A 15,317-nucleotide genomic window follows, 5' to 3' on the forward strand; every position below is an offset into this window, starting at 1 on the left:
TGAATAATCACACTGTGTGAATAAGACTGTTAATTCATTGCAAACACACCACAGAGCTCATGTTTGTGGGCTGCCACATCATCACAGTAGGATTCCAGTCGCCGCTCAGCAATTCAAAAAATGACAAGAGTCCATGTTTGGAATACCAGCTGCCTCGGGCGAAGATGATTGGTGTGGATTGTGGTTTGTTTCATCAATTACCCCCAAAGCCTGTTAACCCACATGTTCATTCTTTCTCCTGCAGGACCTGCGAAGGGCAGAATATCAAATATCGCACATGCAGTAATGTGGTAAGTTCGACAAACTCGTCTTTATGTAATGGATGTCAACGAAGCTTTCAGGTGGTTTTTATTTAAATGAACTAAGCAAATTGTGTATGAGAACCCAGTGTGGTGGAACTGTGGAAATATGACCATGATTTATGGTTAAGGGGTGTAATTTAGTGATCTAGGATCCTGTTGTTTGAGAGAAAGTGAGAAGTTTAATATGATGATCACCATGTTGACATTCAACAGTCACACTCTCAAGCATCCTTTGACCAAGACCTATGGGAAATCTTCTCTTCCCACATACAAATTTACAGTCATGATATGCTTTGCAGTAATTATAAAAACTGACTAAACATTTTTCTTACCGTCAGGATTGCCCTCCAGATGCCGGTGATTTCCGTGCCCAGCAGTGTTCAGCTCATGCAGACGTGCAATACCAGGGTCAGTACCACGAGTGGCTGCCTGTGTACAACGACCCAGACAACCCCTGCGCTCTAAAGTGCAAAGCCAAGGGCTCGGGCCTCGTAGTGGAGCTGGCGCCCAAGGTGCTGGACGGGACACGCTGTTACACTGAATCCTTGGACATGTGTATCAGTGGGGTCTGCCAGGTAGGAGAACGATTCAGTTTGTTTTCAGACATTGAGGAATTCATATGAATTTATTTTGATTTTTTTCTATCACAAGAAGCCAAATAAGACTTGTAGAATCACAACATTGTGGAGACAAAATAGAGAAGTAACATACTACTTTAGCTTTGTGTTTCAGTGTTAGGACATTTGCACAGTTTCGGGGTCTCTAGACTTCTCGGAAACCAATGAATGTGATTTTGATCAGTTGTTATTAAGAAAATCTGGAATGTGTGTCTTCCAGAGTCCCGTCTCATGCGAGTGTGTTGTGAACGGCCACAGGCTTAGATGAAATTGGAGGCAGTCTTTGAGGACAATAGGACAAATATGCAATGCATTTAAAGTATTTATGCAGCTTGATAGATTAAAAGCTTTCAACAAAACAAAAAAAAATCTGATTTAGCAGATACTATCCACTGAGAAAATTAAATTTGAGACATCTTTCATGAGATAATGACATGTTTAGATTTTTATATAAATGAATTTGAAGGATTTACAGTTCAAGATACAAATGGCAGCTAACTAAAACAAACAAACACATATTTTGCCCCAAACTCTAAACCTCAGCTGACCCAAAATCTGCAATTTTGAGAAAATCTTGTCAAATTATGACCATATAAGCATGTAAATGGCAATTTGTGTCAACATAACGATATGTTTACTGGCTCGCAAGTTATGGCATGACAGTGCATTGGGATGCAAGAGCCAAAAAGTAAATAAATCAAAGAAACCTGTAAGCAGTAGGTTGAGTTACAATGCAAACATCATGCCATCTGCATTACAAATGAATCCCCAATGAGAGTAATATTTGAGATTGGGCTTTTTGATTGACAGTCTAGGAAATAGTTTACGATGCATTTTTTTCCCGGTTGAATGAAATTACGTGCCAAGGCGTTGTGTGTGTGCAGAGACACACAGGGATATATGAATGCACTCTCTCATCGTGCTTAAATCACACTGTGGTTTTGGTTTTGTTTCACCAACAGACATTCTGAAAAACTCCATCAATCAACTACGGATGGTTGCAGATAATGTTTGATAGAATACATTGGGGAACAGTTTTGTAAAAAAAACATGATCAAACCAAAAGGGGATGTTTTATGCTATCTTATAAATGTACATGGTATAAAGGAAGATATTTTCTTGAATAAATACAATTTTAAAGCTCTACCAGAACAGAGAAGAGTACTTTTACTTGGACTTTACCCATTTTTCTTAGTATTTCTTCTATTTTTTTCAGAGCATGTTAGTTAGAGTTTATTTAAAAGCTGAAGATGAGAAATTAGGTTGTTTTACAAGTGTTGGTAATGTTTTTTTTTTTTTTACAGTATTTATGTATTATGAATTTGTCCATATATTACAGATTGTAGGTTGTGATCATGAATTGGGGAGCACAGCCAAGGAGGACAACTGCGGTGTGTGTAATGGAGATGGCTCATCCTGCAGACTGGTGCGAGGACACTACAAATCCCAGCATGCTTCAGGAAAAAGTAAAGAAGATGAATTTTTTATTTGTTCGATTCAAATGCAATAATTTTGTCAAGTCTGAGAAAGTGACCCTCTAAAATGTTGTTGAATTGTGATCAGAGTTATTTTCATATGGATCAAAAAGACTTCAACTGTCTGCATTAGAAGTTGGGGACTTTAAAGAGACAGAGACAGGTGTTTACAAGGCAGGGAGGGTCTTATGCAGAGGTTATCAACAACATTGTCCACGGGCCAGATATTTTCTAGGTAGACACTGTGGGGGCCAGACTCTCAAAAAAGTATTTAGATCAAATCATTATAATCAGTTATTGATTAAATTATTAACATTGTTTGATAATTTAATTAATAATTTAATTAATAATATTTAATTAGTAAAATAATAAACTAATTTTAATGATAGATCAAAAGTAGATGAAAATAAATGAGAAAAAAGAGTAGGTGAAAAAAATAAAAGCAATTGGTTAATAAGAGCGTGCTGAGAAAATTGTAAAACAAAATTTTAGATGAGAGCTATAAGTTTGCTCCTATTCTTGCATAATGATATGGCACAAGCTTCGTTTCACTTTTAAAAGATTGGTTTCATCCTGCCGATCCAATCTTACAACCAGCAAATATATGGGTTAATTAACCGCCCAAACCCGACCCTACCTGCAATCTGCCACCTATTTATGCAGGACTAAAGACCTAAACAAGGACAGAGACACAGACTGAGCACCACAGTGCATTTGTGTTTGTAAGAGAGAGGGAAAGACTGACAGAGAGAGGGGGAGAGAAGGTGGACTATCGCATGCAATGTCTCTGTAAGTTATTAATAATTAGTAGCTGATGATACTTGAAATAATAAGTTGACAGATGGACTCATAATGTCTTTAGTACCTGCGGGTCAAACACACATATTTAGGGTTTGGTAAGGCATTCCTAACAAGATTATTTCCATCTCAGTTGCTTTTGGGGTTGCTTCAATGTAAGAAGAAAAAAATGCTACATATTATACTTACTGGAGCACATATTTTCCTCCTTAAATTTTATGATTTCATTTATATTCTGGGGCCAGATAGGAAGCCTTGGGGGGGGCTATTTGTGGTCTGCAAGCCACCAGTTGACTATAGCTGAAGTCCAATCAGTCTGTGTTCTGATCGTGTTTGTATTGCCAGTTGTAATTATATTGACTTCCTATAAATATTGATCAATACTGCATGCCATTTTTGTCCCCCTGTCTATTTGTTTCACTCAAGCTGAGGACACAGTCGTTGCCGTTCCATTTAAGAGTCGTCATGTACGTCTGGTTCTGAAAGGCCCGGATCACTTGTGTAAGTCCTGGTAGGTCCAGGGTGCCCTTCATCCAAAACAGTTGAACATGATATTTGTATTTGGCAGTGTTTTTTATTGCCAGATACCTTCACATTAAACACAAGTGTTCTGCATGTGCTCTCTGAGTTTTACTGCAGGTCATGTTATGTTTTAAAAACTTGTGATTCAAAAGGAATATAATTTTTTTATTATGTGCGTTATACTTGTTTGACCTTTTTAATGAATATCTCACCCAAATAACAATGTAAAAATAACCTTTTATTGTGAAATTAATTCTACTTTGGGGTCTCTCAAAAAGATAAGTAGCTCAGAGCTGAATAACCAGAAGAGGTATTTATGTCTCCCATTTGCCCTGGCTCTGAGAAGATGTACGCCGTCCAGCAAATGTCACTGATATCAAAGTACTGGCATCAAACTTCCCACTGGATCAATAACGAAATGTTCCATCTCTGTATCTGAGCTTTACTGCACAGTTAGTTTACAGATTGTTTTCTGAGCCATTTCTGAATGGACGGAGGTTTCATTAAATATTTCCCTCATTCTTTTTGGCCAAGGGCACTTAAATTATACCCATCTGTCTGCACACGATGACTGCCACTGGTTACTGCTTGTTGCTGCGTTTCCCTGCTGCTTGTGTTTGAATTTCCGTGCTGAAATCACACAAGACCCAGTTAGTCCAGGGTTGAAGTGAGGTCAAACAGCGGAGGAGCTCACAGCAGTGCTGGCCTGCTCGCAGACCCACATGAGCCTCCTGGCAGTGCCAAAGTGAGTCTCTGGGCCCACAACCACTGCAGCCAGTCTGCGTTCTTTATGTAACTCGATCTGACTGCAGGCCTGTGTCAAAGGCTTTGTAATAAACAAGAGTCATTTTTTGAGTTTCTCATTATTTCAATTGAACTTCGCTTTGTTTGCTCTTTCCTTTAAAAAAAAAAAAACAAAAAAAAAAAAACTCAGTAATGGTGAAAAACTTGACAAGAAATGATGATTATCAAACTAAAGTAACACTATCACAGTGAATTTTGTTATAGTCAGTGACCATACCTATATACCTAGTGTATATTGTGACTCTGATGTGTTGCTCAAGCCATCAACTTTGTTTCTTCTTTAGACGTGGAGAGTAAGACTCTACAAGGGGTAAAAGATGAGCTGTTCTTTGATACATCTGGGCAGTATCACCTGGAGAACACCACCTTGGACTACCAGAAACTTTCAGATAAGGAGATCCTGAGAATCACTGGGCCACTGGGAGCCGACTTCACAGTCAAAGTAAGAGCTTGTAGGATTTAGGGGGTTATATTTGCAGAAATATAATATAATATATATATAATATAATTTGTGTTTTTTCACCTGAAATTATTTTTTTCCTCAGCAGCAGTTTGAGGAGTTTAAGTCATTGGGTGGATAATTGATCGGTCAGAGCTGATCAGATCGATGGAGGGGGAGTGAATGCAAACTTTTAGAGACAGCGCAATTAACAATTATGTTTCACTTTCACTGTGCCTTTTGCTACTCTGTGCCCAGAGTACACTTTGTGTTCCAGAAAGGTGGTGCAATGCATTTACCCAAATGTATATATACAAACAGTGCTCCTAGTGAACGTTCCAGCTCCAAAAATGTAAAATCAATACTTGACGGCAGATGTTGGATCGTGGCAGGGTGCCACAAATTTATGGATGTGTGGGAAACCCCAATCATTATATATGTAATGATTCCTTACTATCTGTGTCAGCAATTTCTCCTATCTCCAAAATGTTCGTACACATGGGTCAGCATTTCTGTACAGGTGTGCACATTCCTCAGTAACTCATAAAGTTTGCTTTTATAGATCACAATTTTTGCCTAGGAGGCAGCATATGCCTCTTTAAGGCCTTGTTTTGTGCAAATCCAAATGTTCAAATTCTCCCTAACACATTGAACTCTTAAAGTTGCACTAATCAATATTTTCCACTTATAAATAGCTCAGTTCACTGTATGTAATGTGAAATAAGTTTTTTTAAGTGACAATCCCACAGAGAATTTTCACCCTACTCATCTGTTTTCCTCATCTCAAGTTTATGAAATGTGTGCATGATTAATAGAGGAATGTTGAGCCTTGAAGAACTGTTGCAATTCATGTTTTACGTACAGCATTTCTTAACATAACACAACATAAAATCACTAGTAAAGCATAAGATTTTGTTTTTACAATGCTGACTTTGTGTGTTTGTGTATATGCATTAAATACATACACACACATACTTACAGTCACAGAGTCACAAAAGTTGTGCAGGCGGCGGACTGGGAAACGCCTGCAAAAACTTCCCCCCTCATAAACACTCAAGCCAGAATTGGACAATAAATAGGAATCCAGGAGACAGAAATCTGAGAAGCTATAAATGCATAATTTTCTAATCTGTGACGAGGCGGACGGCCAATTCATATCGCAGCCCTGGAAAAAGTTTGGACAAATGGAAAATCATATTAAAAAGTTGCCAGACAGTCTCTCCACTGTAAACACATGAATGTGAATGAGTGGAGTTTGATTTATATGTGTTGTAGGTATAATCTGACTTCGGACATTTCTTCAATATGGTCAAGGCGAGAGGTTAGAGAAAAAAAATGGTAAAATATTAATGATACTTTGCAAAATGTCATCAACAAAAAGACCAACAGAACACTACACATGTGACACACATGGTCTAATTTCTAAAAAATACAGTCTGTATTCTTCATCTTATCTAAGCAAAGCACTGAGAGTGTGTCTACTCTCATTCAGTAAATGATTTATCACTTCCTATGATATGCCTGCTGGAAGCTGGGTTCAACCTTTGAATGTTAAAAAACTCACATTTCAGGTTATTTAAGGTCAAATTCCTTCAAATCCTGTGTGTGAAAAATAACATCTCTTAAAAGATTCCAGTATCTTTTAGTTATTTTTTTGCCACTGTCAGTGAACAAAGCTAATTTAGCAAATTTCCCCCTATGGGACTGATAAAGGATTATCTTATCTCACTATAACGTCAGTCATTTTTATACAAGGAACTTTTAAAAACACCAGATTGAAAACTTTGTTTAACGTGGTATTTGTAGTCTATATATCTGTATTCAGCATGGTCTAAGTTTCCTTCCCTCCGCCCTTCAAGCAACAATTATCCCTGTCTAGACTATATGGGCAGGTTTGGTCCTGATGAGTGCTTGAGAAAAGTTGAGGAAATATTAGTTTATTGATCAGACAACGAATGGCTGGGAGTTTATTTTTTATTTTGTGACGACTCTGATAAAGACTGTTGGTTGAAACGTGTTCACCGTGTTGCTGTAACAGGCCCAGAATTATTAGCATCTAAAAAGGACATTTATGTGTGCTGCTGGTCAGTTTTTTCATACAGTGCTTTTTTGAGTCGTGCACCTGGAAAGTTTCTCAATTGCGATGTAGAGTGTGCACCTTTTTTCCATGTTATTTTGTGAAATTACATTTTATTTCCCCAATTGCATATGGTAGCTACACTGGCCACTAGAGGGTGGAGAGGCAAATCTACACCAACAAACCTTGAGAGTGTATCTGATAATGGAGGCTGCTGCTATGTCTCTTAGCATCTGGCTAACTTAGCTGCAGTTTAAAACGGGTTCAGTTTAACTAAAACTCGCTGGGGTTTAAATTGCAGATGGGTGCTAACAATGTTTTATTAACTCACCCGGCAGAAACCTATAATGACATGGGACAAACTCTTGGCAAGTCAGAAAATAGGCATATTTCCCCAAAGGTATTTGCTCAGATCATTCTGGTTGCATTGACCATTCATGAATGAGTCTCTGAAATATTCCTAGAGCAATGTTACTTGAAGAAAATCGTGCACACAATCATGGGTGGAAGAAATATGGCAAAAGCCAAAATGGAGGACTTATTGTCTATTTAAGAAATATTACAAATGTTAAAGATATGTTAAGTGTAATTTGCCTAATAATATTTTTGCATTTACTGAATATCTTTCTAAAGCCTTGGATAGGAGAAAAAAGTAACATATGATAGATGAACTTCTCAGACTCTGTTTTATTTGGACTGAAGAATGTTAGTTTATGAGCTAAATCATATATACAGTGTTTGGCACCAGTGGAAGTAAATGTAGATTTTGTTTTGTTTGGATTTGTGTACTGTGTCTGTGCTTGGGGGGGTGCAATTGTGATTTTGTATATTTGTGTGCTTGTATGGTTGTTTTTTTTCTCCTTTTTTACATTGTGGGATATGTCCTGGAGTATTATTTGTGGGTGGTTGAATAATGTTTATGTTCATTTGACATGTATATATCGTGCAGTGGGGATGATGGTGGGTTAACATGTCAGATTGTTTGGTTTGTTGTTTATTAATGTGTCTGAATAATCCCATGAGGAATAGGTCATGTTCATTCCTTCATTCATTCATCATTCTTTAGACGTACTATAATAAAAATGAAAGCCTTGCAGTTGCATAATTTCTTCACAGTGAAACAAAATAGTGAAAAATATTTTTGAACACTGTTTCCTCAGGTGCAGTTTGCCAGTGGAGCAGACAGTGTGGTCCAATACATCTACTACCAACCCATCATCCACCGGTGGAGAGAGACCGACTTCTTCCCTTGCTCTGTAACGTGTGGTGGGGGTAAGCATGGAGTTTATTGCTGGTGATGTGGACTAAGTGCTACATTAGCTGTGATGCTGAAAATTTCTTTCCTATAGCAGATAAATGATAAAATATCTGATAAATGCTTAATATTAAATTATTATGTCAATTTTTGCATTTTCTTGGTGGGGGTGTTGACATTTCTTTGTCTGCAGGGTACCAGCTGACCTCAGCAGAGTGCTTTGACCTTCGGAGTGGCCGGGTGGTTGTGGATCAGTATTGCCATTATTACCCAGAGAATGTCAAACCTAAGCCCAAACTTCAGGAGTGCAACATGGAACCCTGCCTGGCCAGGTAAGAGACAGAAATAGTTAACTTTAAGTCCATGTTAATGATCTGTCAACAGCCGGTAATCCAAAATCCTCATTTCCTTAATTCATTCTGCCTTTCAGTGACGGCTACAAACAAATAATGCCATATGACCTCTACCACCCCCTGCCTCGGTATGTACTCACAACTCTGTGGTGACACAACAATACAATTTCTGACATTTGCCAATCTCTATGAGTGACTTCATGACTTACGTTTTTATGATGTCAGGTGGGAGAGCAGTCCGTGGACCGCCTGCTCAACCTCCTGCGGCGGAGGCATCCAGAGTCGCTCAGTGTCCTGCGTGGAGGAAGACATGCAGGGTACCATCACTGCCACTGAGGAATGGAAGTGTCTCTACTCCCCCAAAACAGCAATCCTGCAGCCCTGCAACACCTTCGACTGCCCCACTTGGCTGGCACAGGAGTGGTCACCCGTAGGTGCCCTTTTCTTTTTATTGGTTCATAGTGGTTATTATTTCTACACAATGTAAATACAATGACAAAGTGCAGAAAATGAAGTTTAAAGGCTACATTGTTCTTCAGGGAGGCACTGTAAAGCATCAAAAAAACCTAACAATGCCAGGTAACCAATTGTATCTATAGTCTTTGTGTTCTGTAGCTGTTACCACTTAGGCTGTCAAATATTAGCAAATTTGTCCGTTGAGTGTGTGAGTCAATACAGTAGGTCTTTATTAACCTGTGAACTTAAAAGAATAAAAATGCATGATGAATTGTCTAGTAGAGAGAAACAAAAACATACTCAGCAGACAGCCTGACCTGTGATTTGTTGTCTCCTCAGACATCTATCAGCATTTTCAGCATGACAGGAACATAACTTAGCTGTATGATTTGGTAGCACTGTAGAACACACTATCTAAAACATACAAGATTTTTATTAAAACCACGAAGTACATATGAAGTTCTTAAAGGGATAGTTCAGATCTTTTGAAGTGGGTTTGTATGGGGTACTTCTCCATAGTCAGTGTGTTACCTACAGTAGATGTCTGTGGACATGCCCACAGTTTAGAGAAGCAGCAGGAGTACCAACACAGAAGATAAGCAAAGTACTGCTGTGTAAGCAGCAAAATGAATTTTAGCCTCCTGAAAAACTCCCACGTATAAAATCAGTATCAGAATAACAGAATCACTGTTTGCGGACATGGTAGACCAGCAGTTCCTGTGCACAGGACTCCTCATTAGCAGTACATTGCTTACTTTTCATGGCAAAACTCCAGCCTGTTTCTGCAAACTTGGGGCGTGCCGACTGACGTCTGCTAACTGTGGATATGTACCTCATACAGCCCCACTTTAAAAATCCAAACTATGCCTTTAAACCTTTTTTTCTGCAAAAATCTCATCGTCAGGATGGTGCACCTGGATCATCTAACACTTCTGGTCAGCTTACTTATTTGACAAAGTTGCTCTTAAATTAACCATAAATATCCCATACAACTTCCTTGTAGGGATTTTTCAACCTTACCAGTTATAGAGGTGCAAGCAGAGGCCCAGGGAGTCAAATTTGTGGCCCTCTAAAAACCTGGGATGCTGTTTACCTAGCACATTCTTCCTTGTGAACTTGCCTTTAAATGCTTTTTTTGGCAGCGGATGCACAAAGTTCACTCCTGAGCAGAGAGCTGCAGGGATTTTGGAAGGTCTCTTTCTTTACTTCCCTCAAGTCATGGGCTTTCTGTCAAACACAAGCAAAGAGATGTAACCATAAGAGTAACACATTAGCATAACTGTGTGGGAAAAAATCATCAGTTAATCAGTAACATACAGACTGTGTCTCCTGAAATGTCCTGTCACCACCAGTGCACAGTGACCTGTGGTCAGGGTCTGCGCTACAGGGTGGTGTTATGCATCGATCACAGAGGACTCCATGCTGGAGGTTGTAACCCCACCACCAAACCCCACATCAAGGAGGAGTGCCTGGTGACTGTGCCCTGTTATAAGTCCATAGGTGAGTCAGATTGTCATGTTTTGGCCACCATGCCTGTACTTATTACTTATTTCTAAAATGAAATGTATCTTGTGATGTTCAATCTTTGTCTTTTCTGGGTGTTTTGCTCTAGATTCGCTGCCAGTTGAGGCAAAACCTGTGTGGCATAAGCAAGCCATAGAGCTGGAGGAGGAGATCAGCGTTACTGAGGACCCAACGTGAGTATGAGAAACTCACATTTGCACCATGTGCACAAAAAAGGATATCAATGAGATTGCAGTGAGTTTAAAATATCTCTTTTTGCTGCTTACTTCTATTAAAACCAGTAAGAACTGCAATCCAAACTTCAAATATGTAATTCTGCTAGGGTTGTACCAGACTAAAAATGATGTCAGTCAAATTAGATTTGGCCGATTAACATGAATATTTTACTATTAATTCCTTTCTAAGATAATTTTGGGCTTTTTATGCCTTTATTTGATAGGATAGATGCAGCATGAAAGGGGGAGAGAGAGGGGATAACATACAGCATAGGGCTGTATGTCTTCGACTGATGATTCGAATCTTCTAGTTTTAGTGGGCCGCCCTAAATTCTACTATTTACTGACACTCTACAACATTATAACTGCAATTTACTGCCGGAGGTGAATGTTCTGTTGAAACCATCACAGGTAATTGGGCCTTATACCATAAATAAGTTATGAGAAAGCACTTGCTAAAGCTATAAATAACTTTTAAGCTGCATAACCTGGAAAAAGAATCAGTGTCCCTCTGCAGGGGTAAAGAAGCAAAAGTCAGGTCCCAGACGCAGAGTTTCAACAACAGTTTTCACAACCCAGAGTTTAGGATTTACCTGGAGGTGTAATTGAAGTAGACAGGGCTCAATGCTGCCATGAAACCATCACAGTATCGTGGTTTTGTTCATGTCAACAGCCATTTACAAGAATTTTGAGTCAAAATGTACGGCTGTAGCCCTCATTTTTTTCTTGCACTGGTCAAAATATGCACCCGTTTGAGTGCATGTCTCTTCCCAGGTTCGGCAAAAGTTTCTCTGAAAGTGGCAAGACGATTTGGACAAAATTAGAAAAGAAGAAGTTTGATGTTTAATGTTTTGCATCAGTGAAGATGCAATAATAATGAACATGGTGCATGAGGTCACTTAAGGTAAAAGGGGAAGCTGAAGGTGAAAGAGGAAAAACATCTTTTTGGACTGTTCAGTCACTGACTACCAGCATTACCTCAGCAAGCCTCAGATGTTCCAGATGTTCTTGTCCCACATATCAATTGACTAATAAAGGCTGTCCTCTGAAGATGGACAATGTTTGGACTCTACCCAGTGTCTTGCATGACTTGCATTAGCGACCATGTTAGCCAGTTCAAAACATCTGTTACTTTGACTTATCTTTGGAGCGCAAGAGTGGGAGGGAGAGAGAGAGAAACGCCAAAACATATGATTTTGCTCTATTGTAAAAAAAAGCATGTCTTCCCTCCAAAAGCACATAAATATCTGTGTATAATATGCAGTCATTCACACGCCAACAACAATATCTGCCTACCATATGGGGCCAGGTTACGGATGTGAGAGGAAGAAGAAGGAAATTCTTGTGTTAGACTTATTGCACCTCCATTGCCAGGCCTTATGCCTGCCCCGAGCCACCGCTGCGCAAATGCTTGAAAAATTAAACCCATATATGTTCCACAGGTCGGCCAAAAGTGCTTAATTCCCCTTACCACCACCGTGAGTAAATAAAATATTTCCATTGATGGAAATTTAATTGATATGATTAACATGGGGCTTTGGCGGATATCACAAGAATGTGTTGTTTCCGTCCATGAATGAAATCACGATTGTTTTTGAACCGACAGATGTACTTCAACAACGCGTGAAGATAAACATTTCTGTGGGTTCGCTTGTTGACTTTGTTGCTTGTGTTCCAAGGTCTAACTGCCGGTGATTCATTTGTTTGTCCAAAACACAAGGAGTCCTTGAGCACTCATAAAGAGCCAACTCTGTTGTAATTATGAGCTCTTTATTGAGGCATCTTATAAAACAGCAGGGTGCTCTTGTGTTGTGGTCAGACTGCTTAACCAAAGAAGAATGCTGCACGTTTGTGCAGGCTGCCATGGTAGTGGGTACCTTTTTTAAAAATGTACACTGATAATGCATGCTGTGGGAAACTATTGTGGTAGTTTTATAATCCCAGTGAGTGCAACGAATTAATGGAACAATCGGGATGAATGTTAGTTTCACAGACTGTTTTTTATCATAATAACACAGGCAGTATGTGTAAATGAACTGTGGTAAACTTCCCTCAATCTAACCAGCGCCCAGATCTCTCTGCTCGCCATGTTACTCTATTATACCGAGTCTATATGATTTAGTAGTGGAAATTACAAATCACTTTGCCGATTCAAATTGTTTAATTAATTTCACTTAAAAAGATTTGTAGTTAACAATAGGAGTGTAACAATACATCGATCTGACATCAACATCCAATAACAAATGTAAAGTCAAAATATCAATATCCATCAGCATTTTTAAGATTCCCTTTTTCATTTTGAAATTCCCATGGCATGTCTGTGTCACTATTTCCGTTCGAGGACACCTCCTTCCTAAACATTACACAGTGCAGGTGGCCTAGTGCCAGGCAGATAATGGTCAGCAACCATCTGATATCAGCAATATCCAATTGTTGTCCAAAGAATGGATGTAATCTTGTATTGTAATGAAACTTGTGATTTACATCCCTAGTTAGTGTTTATGTAGTTCATTCAGTTATTTTTTGAGGCTAAGCAATTGCATCACCATTCAGATAACAGTGACCGTCTGAGCTGATTGTCTGCATGTCTGTAGTAATTTTCATCATATTGCTGGTTTGAACTGTTTAGAGAAGGTCAGTGGAAAACTACAGATCACATCCTTAGCTCTACACAAGCACCATTTAAAAGCGGAAACCTGTCTGCAACAGAGTTATTACATCATGATTGTTTCTGTCCTTCAGTGCAAATGCAGGAACTACTGATTCAGTCAGTGATAGTGGTGATTTAGTGTAGTCAGTTTGGCAGAGCATTCAGTATTAATGATTGGTTTGTAATATAATGTTTTGATAAGTGTGTTTGCCAAAAGAAACAGTGGTGAGCTCAGCCCTAAAGACGACAGCTGCTGAATGTTGTAAACATTTGTGTTGCCTCTAACCATTTTGTATTCAACATATTCATCATCAGGTGCAAAGCTGGATGTAATGAGAACAATAAAGACTATAACAAACAGACACACACCCTTGTGCCAAAGAGAAGGTAGCAAAATCTGATGAAATGTCTTTAAACCCGTTGATCCCTTCTGCAAAATATCCAGATGGGTTTATTTATGAGAAGAGTTGCCTCACATTGTCTGTTGTCGTAACTTCCTTGTTGTGTCACCAGATCGGAAAATCGCTGAATTATTATGGACGTTCTGGAAAACACAGCATCAAGTTTATTTCCCCTCCTTGATCCCTCAAAGAACTAAGCTTTACATTTTGGCCAACCTGAAGATCAAGAGGGATTCAAACATCTCTCTGTCTCACACTTTCCAGTCTTATTATTTCTTTTACAATCTCCCAAAGCTATTATAGGAGTGACAGTTCAGTATCTGGGCCCTAACTCTCACCCAACCTTGACAGGCCTTAAGGCATTCAACGCCAATGATCTCCAAGTGTTTCCTCCTCTGATCCATTCTTTAAGATGAGGAAGGATGCGCATGAAAGCCGTTTATCCAAGAACGGCTGATCCTAATGCTTCACAGCTGTTCAATTAACCACAGCAGGACTGGATTTTGTGAATACTCAGTGGGTTTATGAACTTAGCAGTAAATGAGTAAAATCTGTACACAGGGGGAATACACAAAAACTTTGACTTTCTATCTTCATACTTTCAAGTCAGCACTGCTGGTTTGGAAACAGAATAATCAAAAGAATCAAAAATATAACTGTATTTCCAAGCTTATTTGCATAGGTTTGTTAAGTGGACTAACTAAATTAAGAGCATATTGTTTATACTTTTATGTGTGCGATTAATCATTCCATTTGCATTTTTTCCCAAACTTGCTGGCTGTCTCCTCCAGCTTCATCCCTGGTCCCTGGCAGCCCTGCAGCAGGACATGCGGCGCCGGGACTCAGCGACGATCCATCAAGTGCCAAGTCTTGCTGTCCTTCTCCCAGACTGTTGCTGACCTGCCCGATGACGAGTGTGAGGGGGTGAAACCTGCTACGAGTCAGCCCTGCTACCGTACTCCCTGCTCTGGTGTTTCAGGCCAAGGAAAAGAAAATGAGAAGGAGGGAGAGGAAGAGGAGGAGGGTGAAGAGGAGGAGGGGGAGACACCTGGAAGAGAGGAACTGCATGACTGGGAGTACGAGGGGTTTACGGAGTGCTCAGAGAGTTGTGGCAGAGGTATGGATCATTATTGACCTCTTTAAGATGAGAAAGTAAAGACATAGAACAAGAAAGGACAGGAAAGTTAAAAAGTTAATGAGACTTAAAGTGGTACTTTAAGCGAAATGCTAACAGGCTTATAATGATAGTCATGACATGCAGATCTTTAGTTATTCTGTTGACCAAGTTCACCATGTTGTTTGATGTGGAAGCAGCAAGCGTTTGTTAATAACTTCTTTGCATATGACATCACACATCGGTGTGCTGTCCAGATAGATTGCACGCAACTACAGGCAGACTACCATCATTGCACAAATGCCTATGATTTAG

General features: G+C 39.3%; 1 protein-coding gene across 2 annotated transcripts in view; it reads left to right on the forward strand.

Annotated features, from left to right (window-relative positions):
* LOC121961924 (ADAMTS-like protein 1) overlaps positions 1-15,317 on the forward strand; it is a 106,261-nt gene that overhangs the window by 77,008 nt on the left and 13,936 nt on the right. For both annotated transcript variants that reach the window (XM_042512036.2, XM_042512037.2), the window contains 12 exons: positions 245-290; positions 641-877; positions 2,259-2,385; positions 3,619-3,693; positions 4,803-4,960; positions 8,195-8,306; positions 8,483-8,621; positions 8,720-8,770; positions 8,868-9,072; positions 10,451-10,598; positions 10,711-10,795; positions 14,680-15,005. In XM_042512036.2, coding sequence (XP_042367970.2) covers positions 245-290; positions 641-877; positions 2,259-2,385; positions 3,619-3,693; positions 4,803-4,960; positions 8,195-8,306; positions 8,483-8,621; positions 8,720-8,770; positions 8,868-9,072; positions 10,451-10,598; positions 10,711-10,795; positions 14,680-15,005 — 1,709 coding nt within the window. The remainder of the gene's footprint in view (positions 1-244; positions 291-640; positions 878-2,258; positions 2,386-3,618; positions 3,694-4,802; positions 4,961-8,194; positions 8,307-8,482; positions 8,622-8,719; positions 8,771-8,867; positions 9,073-10,450; positions 10,599-10,710; positions 10,796-14,679; positions 15,006-15,317) is intronic.

The sequence above is a fragment of the Plectropomus leopardus genome, chromosome 23 (genome assembly GCF_026936395.1).
Source record: "Plectropomus leopardus strain MGB_pleo_1.0 chromosome 23, ASM2693639v1, whole genome shotgun sequence".
Taxonomy (NCBI): Eukaryota; Metazoa; Chordata; class Actinopteri; order Perciformes; family Serranidae; genus Plectropomus; species Plectropomus leopardus.